General features: G+C 45.6%; 2 protein-coding genes across 2 annotated transcripts in view; both read right to left on the minus strand.

Annotated features, from left to right (window-relative positions):
* Positions 1-899, minus strand: part of gprin1 (G protein regulated inducer of neurite outgrowth 1) — a 3,593-nt gene extending 2,694 nt beyond the window's left edge. The window contains exons 1-2 of the mRNA XM_030367422.1: positions 651-899; positions 1-169 (exon numbers count right to left, since the gene is read on the minus strand). The exon at positions 1-169 is cut by the window's left edge and continues 2,694 nt beyond it. Coding sequence (XP_030223282.1) covers positions 1-134 — 134 coding nt within the window. The 5' untranslated portion in view covers positions 135-169; positions 651-899. The remainder of the gene's footprint in view (positions 170-650) is intronic.
* Positions 900-4,119: 3,220 nt separating this feature from the next.
* sncb (synuclein, beta) lies at positions 4,120-14,671 on the minus strand. Its single transcript, XM_030369182.1, has 6 exons — positions 14,536-14,671; positions 13,434-13,567; positions 9,642-9,671; positions 9,180-9,265; positions 7,293-7,376; positions 4,120-4,958 (listed from the first exon to the last, which is right to left on the minus strand). The coding sequence occupies exons 2-6, from the start codon at positions 13,552-13,554 to the stop codon at positions 4,938-4,940; spliced, it is 342 nt and encodes a 113-aa protein (XP_030225042.1). The 5' UTR covers positions 13,555-13,567; positions 14,536-14,671; the 3' UTR covers positions 4,120-4,937.
* Positions 14,672-14,902: the final 231 nt, after the last annotated feature.

Consider the following 14,902-nt stretch of genomic DNA (forward strand, 5'->3'; position numbering starts at 1 on the left):
GTGTTGGTGGGAGACGGCTGTGGGCCAGCTCTGAGAGCGTCTGCTCCGCCCAGATGCTCTCCATCATCGGTGTCTCCGGCGCGGTGCTGACAGTCCTTCACAGGTCTCCCGCTCTCATCCTCGAGGCTGCCCATTCTCTCCCCACGCACAAACGCTGACCGACAGAGACCTGCAAGGCACGGCGACGGTGACTCCCGTGTTTGTTTTCATGCACATGACTGTCAGGAGCACACATCTCTGACGTTTAATGTGCCATGTTGTTCATACGGACATCAGGTGTTATGTAAGTGTTAGTCTTACTGGAAACTATTTGTCTGAACTAATAACATTGTGGACGCTCAAGTTGAATAGATGAATACCTTCTTATAAGACATGCAAATTTACATTGGGTTTTAGGTATGGTACAGCATGGTTTTGTGTTTGAATTTAATCCGTAATGGTGTAATTATTAGCTTCTCAGATCTTCAGATTGTGACGACACTTTCCAACATTTTAAATCATCACAGTGTATCACAACATGTGGTCGTACGACACCGTTGTTCCAGATCATAAGCATGCACCGGAATTCATTAAGAGTATTAACATCAGATAGAGCAGTAATCCACGACACAACGAGCTGCAGCAGAGAGAGTAATGAGCGAGGGACATACCTCAACAATGGAAGCCAGCCTTTAGTCTCTTCATTTTCTTTTCTCCAGACGATTTAAGACGTAATCTGCAAATCCTCGTGTTCACAAAAGACACATGGCAATCGGGATAGATGGTTGAGCCTGATAGCAGCGGCTACAGGTTTGTCTCTAGAATAATCTATCTTCGGCAAGCCTCTGGCTTTAGCTGTGGCTGTGTCTATGGAAGCCTTCAGATTTCCTGTTTCCCTGGAAACCACCGTGGAGTTTCTGGCAGTGAGTGGTCATGTAATGACAAAATATCTCTTCTGCTATCCAATCATAGACAAATTACAGTAATTAAGTTCAGGTTTCTATAATCACACAATGATGACTGCGCGCACAGGGTTTAACCTGTGAATTCCACAAGTTGACTTTATTGAAATAAATGAAAAGAAGGATCAAATGTGGGGGTATTACCGCTGCAGTCAGATATTTGCACATTGTTTGCAGTGTGAAAAGTAAGTTCATTGAAGGACATACATTTTATAGACTATACTCTTTCCTGATTAGATATCAAAGATATTTGACATATGGGATCTCAATCAAGGTAGTCAGACTCAAGAATACTTTGGAAATATGTATGCAGTTTTACATAAAAAAAAAAAATATATATATATATATATATATATATATATACATATATATATACATATATAGATATAGATATTTTAAATGAAGACTCTAAGAAACAATGTATTTGTTGTTGATGTCATAATGTAGCTCGCTGGGAAAGAATATGAAATTTAGGCAAGTCTCAGAAGGAGCGAGCAGATTTCTTACTCCCACACACGTCAGCACTCAAAAAACCACAATTTTTTCAATACCGCCCCCTCACAAACACACACCTCTAGACACACACACAAGTGCACGCACAAGCACACACACACAAACAAACGCACGCAGTCCTCTCACTCATATTCGTTGGACCACTTCAGTAGGCCTATTGAGGTACTACTACAAAGCAGACTTATGTTGCTGATATTTTTATTCATTTGGCCATTGAACATGTCCTCTTTCCCTTCACAGAGTATAATGTTGAATCGCGCCGTGGCCAGGACACTGTGTACTGCGAGCAGAATTCTCTCCAGTAATTCAAACGCCCAACAAATCCCTGGCAGAGTTCTGTTGCCTAGCAACTCGTAGTGTGAAGGAAGGGGGGAGGTTGGGGTGGAGATGTTACTTGAGCCAGCCAGGGCCAAGGTAAACAGCTCTCATCACTTTCTCATCAGGAGCCGTCAGGCTGCCAGCGGCGTCCTACTCAGCATTGTGCTGGTGATAATGACTATGTTGATTGGTTGATGAGTAGACCTCGCCACAGAGCATGTATTCGCCCGCCCGGTTCAACTCCGTTGTTTGTTTCACGGCTCTCTATCTATCTAGTGATACGATTGTTACTGATGGAGGGTGATGGGTGATAGCGTTAGTTTTTTCGATCATATATTTATTCATTTAGATTCATTGAGATACACATCAGAAGTGTGTGTAATAATGTTTTCTGTCCGTTTGTCTGTTTGTGTCTCTCTATCTAGCTTCAAGGTTCAGGATTCAAAGCACTTTATTGGCATGAAAAACGTACATGTACATTGCCAAAGCGCAGAAAGTAAAAGATCAAAAATACTCTATCTATCTATCTATCTATCTATCTATCTATCTATCTATCTATCTATCCATCTATCCATCTATCCATCTATCCATCTATCCATCTATCCATCTATCTATCTATCTATCTATCTATCCATCTATCCATCTATCCATCTATCCATCTATCCATCTATCCATCTATCTATCTATCTATCTATCTATCTATCTATCTATCTATCTATCTATCTATCTATCTATCGATCTAGTATACCTATCTTTGAACCCATTTTTTTCCAACATTGTTGACACACTCATGGCAAGACAAGACATTCATCAGTAAACAGTAGGTTTTCAATTGGTTTACAGCTTCTGTCCAAAGACCTTGATGGTGTCTGAGGCTTTGTCTGCAGCTCTCCCAATGGTCTCCTGAGCCTGCTTGCTGGCCTCTTGTGCAGCTTCAAGAAAAGTCAAGCATTAGATTATCACATCTAGAAATACCAATTATGCGTAACTCATCTAAATGGAATCCATACACCTCCATCTTTCATTTGTTAAATTTTGATTATAAATCGTTTATTTTCATCCATTGTACTGTAATCTTTCATCATACTGTAACCTCATCAAAAAATGTCTTCTAAAGAAAGAAAAAGGAAAGAAGACATATTTGACTGGTGCTTACTGCCTCCCTAAACTATTCAAAAGGGAGCTACAACCAACGTCAGCTATGATAACCAAACTATGTCTCCTCTCTTTCAGAGAACATGGATGGCTGTGTGAGTTTGTTTCTGTGTGTGTGTGTGTGTGTGTGTGTGTGTGTGTGTGTGTGTGTGTGTGTGTGTGTGTGTGTGTGTGTGTGTGTGTGTGTGTGTGTGTGTGTGTGTGTGTGTGTGTGTGTGTGTGTTGGGGGCGGGGGGGATTGTACCTATGTCGGTTGTATCCTTGGTGGACTGCTCCACCTGCTGCACAGCAGCCTGGGCTGCCTGGACTAGAAATACAAGAGTAAAAAAAAGAATAAATTATATTTCCCGCTCCCTCCATAACTTCACAAGTTCTCCGTTCTAAATGTTTTGGGTTTTTGGATTGTTTCAACAGTTTTCCTGCTAATTAATTCAGGCAGTACATTATGCAGTGATGCGCATAATGCTTCCACTACTACTACTGCTACTACTCAAAATGATGATATTGATAATAATAACAATAGATAAAATTGGGACGGATCATCACTTTACAGAACTGTACCTGCCGACTCTGTAACTCCTTTTGCTGCTGATTGACTGGTGCTTTTTAGGCCCTCGAAAGACTTCTTAAAGGAGGCCATAGTTGTTCCTTTCCAGTCGTCTCCGGTCGCCCAGCTGTGGTCTGGCGGCAAAAAATTGGTCTAAAGAGGAGACGGAGGGACGGGCCGGTTTAATACCCCCTCCCTCCCCCGCTGTATGGGCCTGATGACACGCGGTCTGGGCAAATTCTGAGCGCTCCGGATTACCTGAACAAAGGACAGACCAAAGGGGAGCGATTAGCCTGGCATCCTGAGTATGGCAGCTCCCTGCCGCGGACCGCAGCCTCCACTCGCCAACTCAGCTGATTCTAATGTTTTGATCGCCACCAAGCAAGGCACAGACTCCAACAGCATGACATCAAGATAAAAGATTTGCTAACACGATGCTTAAATGGCATCGTCGTGTTTTAATAAGATGGAGGCAACTTGGATTTGTGCATAAAGTTAGATTTTTAGATTTTAAAGCGTTATCAATAAAATGTTTGTGTTCACTTTTTTTGTTTTTCTAATACACCTTTATGGTAAAAATGAGTTGTATGGTAGCTTCTGAGCAATGGTAATTGTAATTTTAAGCAACACTCAACAAGTGGTTGATTTTTTTTCTCTTTTTTTATTTACAGAGGATTTGTTTGTCTGGCTTGACACATACATCGTTATATTGACACGTCCTGTATTTTAAAGCACATATTGTTATGATAACCGTGATGATCTCCAGACATTACAGGTTGACTTTAAAATCTTCAGAACACACAAACAAACACACCCACACGCGCACACACACAAATATGTATCGTTTTTCCATTTCTAACAAATAACTAACTGGAATGATTCACGAGTAACTATAAAGATACAATGTATAAAACTCTTACTTCAAAAAACCTTTAAATAAATAACCTTTTCAAATCAATGCAAAAGAGAAAACCCACAAACAGGCAGTTTAAACACACTTAGAGAGGATATCGATGCAATCCTATCTGCTTGCAAATAGACTTAATTTATTGTTAATCTTTTCAACTCCCGTCGGTTGGAAGCTGAGGAATACATCTATTGCACATGTTTCTAAATACGCACGAGTACAGTCACAAGCCCCGGTTCCGGACTCATTTCATTGGGAGGGATTCAAGGAAATGAGTGCGGCAGGGCAGTCCTACCGCTCAATAAATACCTACACCCAACACATCACATGAGTAACATGACATTTACAATATCGAATAATAAAAGATTGGTCTTGAAGGAAGAACTTTTTTTTTCTTATGTTCTGAGGGAATGCACCGATTTTTTATTTTTCGTTCGTTTTCTTTTTTGCAATGAGGGTATTATTATTGTGTGGGACATGTAGTCGGCGTGTGTCCGTTTTATTGTCAGAAATATAATTGTGCTGCTGGTTGTGTTGGGGGCGTTCAGGGATGGCTTTATGCTTCTGGTTCGTAGTCCTGGGGGAAATACAGAAACAGAACTAAGAGAAGGAAGGCATACAAATATTTATACTTTATACATTGTTAACAGAATATATAGCTAAGCAATAATAGAATAGAATAATACCACGTAGTTCAGATCAAATATATTCCACCATTCAACAGAAATCCCTCCACTATAAATAAAGACGTCACTGATTCCGCTGATTCAGTTCCCCCCAATAACCTGTAGAGGGCAGCAGAAGCTCGCACCACTTTCAAGGACGTGTCGTGAGCACATTTTTAACCACCATTGCTATTCCGAACAGGCTTCCTCCTCACAGCCTGCCTCCATTTCCTCCACACATGATCGAAAAAAATAGAACAACAAAAAAGCCCTTGGTGTGTCCATGTCATTCCTTCGACACATCTAGGTCATGGGTTCCACTCAGAGGGGTTTCTGTATGTCCCACTTGTGAACCACCGTCTAGCATTAGCCTACCAGGCCAGAGTCACAGGACAAGTACCCCTGCCAACAGATGGGCTCCGCCAGCAGACTCCATATTTACAGCAATGCACGAGACCCCGACGGTAGGACCTGTACCCACAATGCACTGCGTGCTGCGCGTCACCACCACACCCCTCAGCCTGACTGAACACACACACACACACACACACACACACACACACACACACACACACACACACACACACACACACACACACACACACACACACACACACACACACACACACTGCTGGTATTTTCAAAGGGTACTGGGGGAGGGGAAGAGATGCAGAAGATGAGGCAGGGGGGCTTGGGGGGAGGGGGTTTCGTGGTTGGAGGACACCAGGATTCACGCTTCAGCCCTGGGAGAAATATGCAATTCATCCCGTGCTATTGACGCCATGTTATATCACATTAACGTGTTTTTGATCTCTGAAAATGTTCTGAAAATAGTCTCACTCGCTCTAATGGCGGATTAATACAATAAAATACAATTAAAAACATGGACCACTCAAAAGATTACTCCTTCCTGCTGCATCTCACCTCCACCCTTTAATGGTTGCTATCGATTCATATAAATCCCGTGAACGTTTTTTTTTCTTCGTAGCGATGGAAGGGGTTGAGTCAAATCCTCATGGTCGTGAGGAAGCACGTTCTAGCATCAATCTGCCTCTGGTCACATGCTCCCTCATGCTCCCTCGTCGTGGGTGTGCAAACACACCCACGACGTTCACTCTATGAGCACCATAGCTCGCAGGGCTTGAGAGGGCACTCTGCTTACTAAGTCAGATCTCTGATCCATCTATTTATAGAAAACATAAACTGAGGTAGAATAAAAATACGCTTCACTTACAAACCTCACTGTCTGTATTTGCAGGAGCTCAGAGGCAGGAGAGCAAGTGGAGGGGAAATACAGAGAAGTGGCGATAAAACACTAAATCCACACCACGTCGAGTTGAAGAATATTAACACAGCTCTCCGTTCTCACATAAAAGCATCACTTGGAGCTGAGCCAAGCCCTCTCTCTCTTTCACTCACACTCTGTCCATCTATCTCTCTTTCTCTCTGTTGCTCTGTCCATCTGTTTCTCTCTCTCTTTGTCCCTGTCACTCTGTCCATCTGTCTGTCTGTCTCTCTCTTTCTCTCTGTCGCTATGTCTGTCAATCTCTCTCTCCCTTTCTCTGCCCCTCTGTCCGTCTCTCTCTCTCCCTCTGTACGTCTTTCTTTCTCTCTCTCTTTCCTTCTGTCGCTCTGTCCATCTGTCTGGCTCTCTCTCTCTCTCTCTTTTGCTCTGTCGCAATGTCCGTCACTCTCTCTCTCTCTCTCTCTTTCTCTCTGTCCATCTGTCTGGCTCTCTCTCGCTCGCTCTGTCCATCTCTCTCTCTCTCTCTCCTTTTCTCTATGTCGCTCTGTCTCTCTCTATATCTTTCTCTCCGTTGCTTGGTCAGTCTCTATAGCTGTCTCTTTCTCTGACTCCGGGTTTCTTCCCTTCACTCTCACTCTATCTTCAACCCCTCTCTGCCTCTCTCTTCTCTCACTCCTCTCTCTCTTATTCTTTCTCTTTCATTCTATCTCTGTCTCTCTCTCCCACCTGCCTCTCTCTCCCTCTCTCTCTCTCTCTCTCTGCCCCTCCCTGCCTGTATGTGTGTCTCCTTCTCTTCTGTGTCTCCAAACCACCGTAAACCATACACCCCCCACCACTGAAAGCCTTTCAGAGCTATTTCTTTCCCAGCTTATACCCTCCGCATCACTACTACTGTAAAGCGCATCGACATCCAAGTGATGCTTTGGGGCCCTTCCACGGGAGCAGGGTATAGATAGATACCGGAGGACGCCTTGTGGTTTCCTGTGCGGTCATCGCTTACCTGCTGGCTCTCGTCATACGTTTGTCCTTCTGGCTCTAGCATCCCCTCCTGGCCCTCTGTAGCCTCCTGGCCGTACTCCTCAGGCTGGACAGACAGGAGGAGCAGAGGGCAGGAGACATGCACGAGATGAAGAGAGAGGGAGAGAGAATGAGAAGGAGAGAGAAATAGGAAGGAGAGAGGAGGAGAGGTGGGAGAGAGAGAGAGAGGGGAGATATTTTTAACCTTTAATCGGTATGCATTCATCCACATTAATTGGCAATTCAAGAGATATGATACAGGCCAGAGCCAGAATGGAAGAGAGAAGGAGAGTTTTCTATGTAGAGAGAGAGAGATGTGGGGGGAGTTTGTTTTAGTCACGATGCATTAATTTCCACATAGTTCATTTGCATTCAACACATACAATACGCATACATGATTCACTCTCAGAACGACAGATACACTGTTATAGAGACTAAAGCCGACATATTGAAATCATCCCATTGAATAGTATACAAACAAAAGCTTGTCTACAGACGGATATATTTACGGTGTCAAAACAAGTACTTAATCACCAAGTATCTCTTACTAAGAGGGTTACTGTGCACACGTTGCTCATATCATTCACAGCACCTGCTACTACGGTCCCTTTCTAACAAGGCTAGTTAGTTTGGCCCACATTTATTTTTAAACCCTCCGCTAATCACGTCAATTAGGTCAGGAAGGCACAGCGCGGCCTTGTGTGTCAAACGCAGCATGGGCAGCGTTGCTGGCCACCGCAACAAATGTGACCACAGGGATCGTTTTGATGGAATATCTGATTAAATATGATTTATTATATCATTATATAACATATTATATAAGGTATATTATGAGGGCACATCTGAAAAAGACCATCATTTTATTATTATTTCTAAGGCTCCAGCATGAGACTGTACCTTTTCACTTCTTGCTTGTGACGATTAAATTGGGTCTGTTTGTCTTTAAAAAAAATGATCCCAATATAAAATAAACAGTTGCGCCAAATCTTAATAATCTATAGGTTTCAATTCAATTTCACTGAAGAACAAGCGGCAGAAAACATCGGGGAGAAGAAAATCCCTTTTCCTTCCACGGCGAGGCCCTTAACCAAGCCTATTAGTCCGGGTGCCAGAGATTGACTAGATTACTGTGTCCGGGGGGGAGGGTCTATGTCTGCCGCAGGCTTTATGGGGGTTTGGCGGTGCGGTGATGGAGGGAGTCCTGCCGCTGTCGTTAACAAACTCAGAGGCTTTAGTCAGCGGTTTCGGAGCGAGGGGTGTTAGGAGAAACGACCCCACGGCCTCAACACATGGCGGCTGGTCTCTGGGTTCAGTTATTAGCTTTACAACGGCGGCTGAATACGGGCTTAGTGTCCTGCCCTCAACCCACAGAGACCAAGTGGGCCGATATTAAAGTTTGACGCTTGTTAATCTATAATTAAAACCTTTCACCCTCTAACCCGCCTGGCCGTGCCACTCTCCAGTTTCTCTGCCACCAGATCCCGGCGGATTCTGTTGTGTCGCGAGGGGGTAAAGAGAGACTGGTAGACATTGATTAGCAGGCTGTAATAATAGACTTGTTTGTATAAGACAGAGGACAGATCCTTGTTCAGTAGGACTCCATGGGTAGGTCATGTCAAGTCACCAGGACATGGAGACCCTCTGGCCAGCTGCTCCTCTCTATCCGTATTGATTATAGGTTTTAGCGTGTATTTCTAGCGTCTATTAGCTATCCTTCCTCTCACTTACTGGTTCCCCTTACTGTCATAGGCACTCTTTGCGGTATCTTGTCCCGCATCTCTTGAGAGTTGCCTTCAACCTCATTGGCGTTCACTGTGGCTCTGGTGTGAATAAACAGAGGCGGATAAACCGGGAAGGATCGTTTACGTACGTTCATGTCTGTGGGGAAATCATCCTTCTTCACCAGGCCAGTGGCTGCAGCGATGTTGCCCATCGCTCCATGGGTCCTCTCGGCCACTGGATGAACACACACACACGCGCACACACACACACACACACACACACACACACACACACACACACACACACACACACACACACACACACACACAGACAGACAGACAGACAGACAGACACAGACAGACACAGACACACACACACACACACACACACACACACACACACACACACACACACACACACACACACACACACACACACACACACACACACACACACACAAACACACACACACACAAAACCCACAGAAATGAGGATTGACTCGTGCTTGATTTCTTCTTTTGATTTAATGAGGAATTTGTATCTCAATGTGTTTACAGAGACTCCTACACAGATAGGATGTCAGATGGGGTGTGGTCAGCCGACAACTCACCTGAGCCAACGCCGTCTTTAGCCTTGGAACCTGAAATAAACAAATAAGCAAACACATGAGCCAAATAAACAGCAAAATACCTGTGCAAGGGATACAGCGTTAAAATACTGACGCCGCATATGAGAAGACGGACTGCATGCCCATAGCTCAACAGCACCTACATGGCGGCTCGGAGTATATCTCCTACCAAGGTTATTTCATTGTGATCTGGCGGCTATTAATCTCAGTTCACTGCTTCATAACGGCGCCGACGCTCTAACAGTATTCGGCTAGCTACCGCGTCAGGCAATTTAAGCCTTCTTCAGACTGCTTCCCATCCCCATGGAGAAGCGACTGTTTCTGTCGCCTTAAGAGCAGACAGTTCTCATTCCCCTGCTATTGATCCTCGCTCTACACTCTGCAATTCTGGGGATGGCTGTCACATTGTCAATGATCCCGGGACACAATGGAAAGCGATCTGGCTGCTGCCGCAGCAGGTGCCTGCGCGTCACCGTGCGGAGAGAGGGAGAGTTTTGTCTTCCGTTTGTCTGCTGAGCGTACCCACTCCGCCTCCCTTACTCTCCCCCTCTCTCTCTGTCACTCCTTGACCTTCGCACCAATCTCACTTACGTCAGATGTGCCACCGCTAGTGTACTCCTGGAGCACTCCAGGCAAGGCCCTGCTTGCCCTGATTACACAACCCCTAACCCCAGCCAACCTCCTCCTCATTCTCCTCCTCCTCCTCCTCCTCCATAGCAAGGAGCCATCTAACCCCTAACTTCCCCTCCACAAGGTTGCGACAGGAGGATTGCCTCTTCATTATAACCAGCTTCATAGAGGACTTGGGCGTACAGGAATACTGTGCTTTGTGTTAACCTCTGGGGAAGGCTGAAGTTCACTGCACACACACACGAGGCTCGTAGCCGGTAGATCAGTGGTCCAGAGTGTCGATATGTAGCTCTACTCCCACAGTATCGGCACTGGATATATGTAGGGTAAGATGAACGTGGCAGCCATGTCCCTCGTTTAATGTGATATTGAATTGTTCTTCTTTAATGCGCCGCAAGGCGACTCTGAGGCTGTGAATGAAACATTTAAACGTATCAAGTGAGTTTGATGGTGAGACTTTGAACCTCTGAACAATACAAAGCACGATTCTGCCAACGCTGACAACAAAACCCATTGAATGGGCTGTCTTTGAAATAAGAGGAGATTAGATAAGGCAAAAACGTAACCAATCCCAGACGGGGAAATTCCTGTGTCACTAGACAGGATGTCGCTGAGGCATCGACCTCCTTCATTCATTTTTTAAACGGGACTGTAAACTGAATGGTAGCTCGGAGTGGGAGACGGAAGGAGCATCACCCGTCATCTGTTTCAGCTGCTTCTTCACGACGTCAGCTAGCGAGTGTAGGATATTAATCCCCCCCCACCTCCACCCTTCTCCCTCCCCGCTCCCCCCCTCCCGAGGGTGACAGTACAGCCTCCGCCTGAGCTGGGCGGGTGTTGTCGTGGTGTTTGCGGTGATGGAGAGGGAGGCGGTGATGGTGTTGGCGGTGTTTGTGTATGTGTGTGCGTGAGGGAGGTTGGGGATGTGCGTCAGCGGGGGAGGTAGGAGGCATCTGTCCGAAGGTGGAGGAGCAGGCCTATGGCTGCCGCCCCTCCTCCACAGACAGACCTTCAAGCGCATCGCACAGACCTTTTCTAGGGCAGTGGCGGCAAGCCCCACAAGCAGGAGAAAGCATAGAGCCAGAGATATGTTCCAGATCTCGTCCCCCCCCACACCCGACCCCAGCTCCCCCCTCACTCCCCACTCACTCTCCTCTCCCCGACCTGGACCTCTAAAAGGCAGGGGGAGACCTGGATGAGACTCTGCCAGGGTGGAAGTGAGGGCAGAGACACAGGGTGACACGTGCTTGACATGCCTGGTCATGGCTGCGATTGGTGGGGCGTGATGGAGGGTAATGATCTAAGACAACGGGGAGGCCAGGTTCCTCCAGAGACCGCTGGGACTGAATTAGACGGCGTTGAAATGAACACCAATCATAGCACGGCCGTACACAATGGAAAATGAATTGTGTGTGCGTGCGTGCGTATGTGTGTGTCAGTGTCTGTATTTTTCTATGCTCTTGTTCAGAGATGTGCATTAGAATGGAAAGGAGTGCATTGAAAAGGCTTGATGAGTAAATGTTAATGGACCGGAACTACAAACAGGACACCAACACTAAGTGCACCGCCGCCCGCCCTTGCATGCATTTTATGCGCGATATCACTTGTTCTTGGTTTTAAGGATTTATGACTAACAACCTTAATGATACACAGTGAACAATACATAATCACTGGCCTTGGATAATTGACTAAATAGTAAATAGTATAAATATTGCAATTCCTCCCAAAACACTGAAGAAGGGCCCATGCGCCTGGCATTGGAGGGGACTGCTTGCTGTTTATCAGCTGTCTCTTGGTTAATGTGTAGCGCTGTTGGTGTAGACTGGTGCCAGAATGGACGTATTCTAATCTCCGATCTGTGGGAGACCTCAGGGCTGCTGGGTCTCAGCGTCCCGATCTGTTGCTGCTGCCCAGCTCACTGACACACCGGGATAGAGGCTGCCTCCTCACACAAGCCCTGTGTCTCACTGTCCCCCACCCCACCACCACCACCACCACCACCACCACCACCACCTTCTGTTGCCTCCCTTCCTTACTGCTTCTCCCCAGAGAGAGAGAGAGAGAGAGAGAGAGAGGGAGAGAGAGAGGGAGAGAGAGAGAGAGAGAGAGACACAGAGAGAGAGAGAGAGGGAGAGAGAGAGAGAGAGAGAGAGAGAGAGAGAGAGAGAGAGAGAGAGAGAGAGAGAGAGAGAGAGAGGGAGAGAGAGAGAGAGAGAGAGAGAGAGAGAGAGAGAGGGAGGAGAGAGAGAGAGAGACAGAGAGAGAGAGAGAGAGAGAAAGATGGAAAGAGAGCGAGAGAGAGAGAGAGAGAGAAGGGGGGAGAGAGAGAGAGAGAGAGAGAGACGGAAATAATGGAAGAGAAGGGGGGAGAGGCGCACAGATAGAGAGAGACAGAAAGAGAGGGAGAGAACAGGGAAGAGAGAGAGCGAGAGAGATACAGAGAGATAGAGAGAGACGGAAAGAGAGAGAGAGAGAGAGAGAGAGAGAGAGAGAGAGAGAGAGAGTGAGCGAGAGAGAGAGAGAGAGAGAGAGAGAGAGAGAGAGAGAGAGAGCGAGAGAGAGGGAGCGAGAGACGGAGAGGGGTGAAGGTTAAGAAAATGGACGTAATGTACAGCACCTACCACTTATGTTACTCCTACACATCCTCAGTTGATTGGATACATGCACGCATCTGTGATACCTATAGACTGTTACTTATATGGTGATTATCATCATGATGATCTAAAAACAGCCCAGTATTTTGACCTTCAAGCCTAGCCCACTTATTGATGAATTGAGTCACTGAACGGCTCACTATAGCTGAATGACACGCCACCTTATTGACTGAGTTAACGGATAGTGTCAGGTCTCTTCTGCAGCATAATGTGTAATCTGACACCACACAGTCTCAAAGAGACTGTTGAAAATAATCTCACCAATTTAAGGGTTGTTCAATTACGTATCTTAGATTATAATACAGGATCAAACCACATCTATATACATTTTTACATGAATCACCGGTAGCGAATCAGGAACAGGAACCCCTATAGACCTGTAGTCAGTTAGAATAATAAAACACAAAATAAACAATCTCAATGCTGATTGGTCATCCCCACCCTGAAGCTGATCATCTGAAGATGTCAAATCATGGCTTGGACATCTTACCTACAAACATGACTCCTTCTTTAGTCTTCTCAGCTGCAACAGCTACGCCTTCTTTGGTCTTCTCTGCGGCCACAGCCATCCCCTCCTTAGCTTTAGACAAACCCTTCATAAATACATCCATCTTGGCAGTGTTTCTGTGGAGAGACGACGGTCCTTTATTATTATTTCAGCCTATCAAAGACGTTTTTCTGGACGTCCACATCTGCATCAATGTCAGAGCTCGGCGTGGATCGTCCTTTGAAGCATCCATAGTGAGAGGTTTATACCTGTGACTAGGCCATAGGTTATCACGGCGAGGGAAACAACGCCTCCTATGGCGAGTTGTAATACATGCAATTCAACCGTGACGCTCGGGGACTTGTAGTGAAACCCGCTTTGGAGTCACGCTTCCAGCCCCCCGTTTTGGACTCATCTTTGCCAGCGCATGAAATATTTAACAAGAAGAGATTCCAATGAAATGGTTGATTGTCAACGCATCTCATTAATTATTGCTCGCGTGTAATGCTGCTCTCAGTGACAGGGACACGATGGCTCGCCAAGATGGCACATAGGCTTTAATGGACCATAGATACTATATATTATAGACTGGAATCTACAAGAGCTCGACAGTATTGCTGGGGGATGGGAGAATATGGAGCCTACAGTGATGCATACCAGCGTTAGGAAATACATGATACCATTACATTACAAAAGTATTCTATGGCCGAATCCAATTTTCATAATTTAATCGTTTTAATTCCCCCCCCCCCCCAAATCCAATGATACAGTCTCATATAGTAGGCCTGTTCGTCTGCAATATAACACACAGAAATGCATGATTCCATCATTCATTTCATTAAACATCCTTGATTTACCTGTCAAAATAGCGCCTATACTGTATTCTATAATAATAAGCATGCAATATGATATAATATACAACATGCAGCGATCTTAACACACACATCATGTGTAACGTGTGGGGGATCGCAGCGTTTGAATGTCGATCTTATTTCGGGCACGATTAAACCTTTTAATTTTTTTATCACGACGGCGCCCGATGCCTAAACGGGTTGAGACGTTTTATTTTATTGTTAAATGTAGGCATGCGATCATGATTTCTTACCTAATAGCAGCTTTCGATTGGTCCCCTTTGCAGTTACAATTGCACACTCGATTCAAAAATCTCGTCGAAAGGAGAGAAGTCTCGGAATGATCACTAGGTGGGCCTAGCGCTCACTGCTCTCCACCAATGGGGACGTGCCTCATGCAAGCCGCGTGGATGACGTCACGACCCCCCCCCCCCCCGCCCCCTTCGCACCACTATCGATCAGCCAAGCGCTTAGCTGCTGTCACTGGCTCCTACAGCGGGGTATGGCCATCAAGTACGATGGAAAACGTTTTTTTTTCACTAATTTCTGCCCCATGTTATTTATACTGTACTACAATGTAGGTCTAGATGATTAATCCTTCGATCCATGACACGATGAGCC

Source organism: Gadus morhua, chromosome 10 (genome assembly GCF_902167405.1).
Source record: "Gadus morhua chromosome 10, gadMor3.0, whole genome shotgun sequence".
Taxonomy (NCBI): Eukaryota; Metazoa; Chordata; class Actinopteri; order Gadiformes; family Gadidae; genus Gadus; species Gadus morhua.

Bases quoted from the DNA above. Each gene is read 5' to 3' on its own strand.
- sncb (XM_030369182.1), bottom strand. From the start codon at position 13,554: ATGGATGTATTTATGAAGGGTTTGTCTAAAGCTAAGGAGGGGATGGCT. The intron at 7,377-9,179 runs GTACGTAAACGA...CTGTCTGTCCAG, and splicing joins ATTTCCCCACAGACATGAAC to CCTGAGGAGTACGGCCAGGA. The intron at 4,959-7,292 runs GTAAGCGATGAC...TATTTCCCCCAG, and splicing joins CGTATGACGAGAGCCAGCAG to GACTACGAACCAGAAGCATA.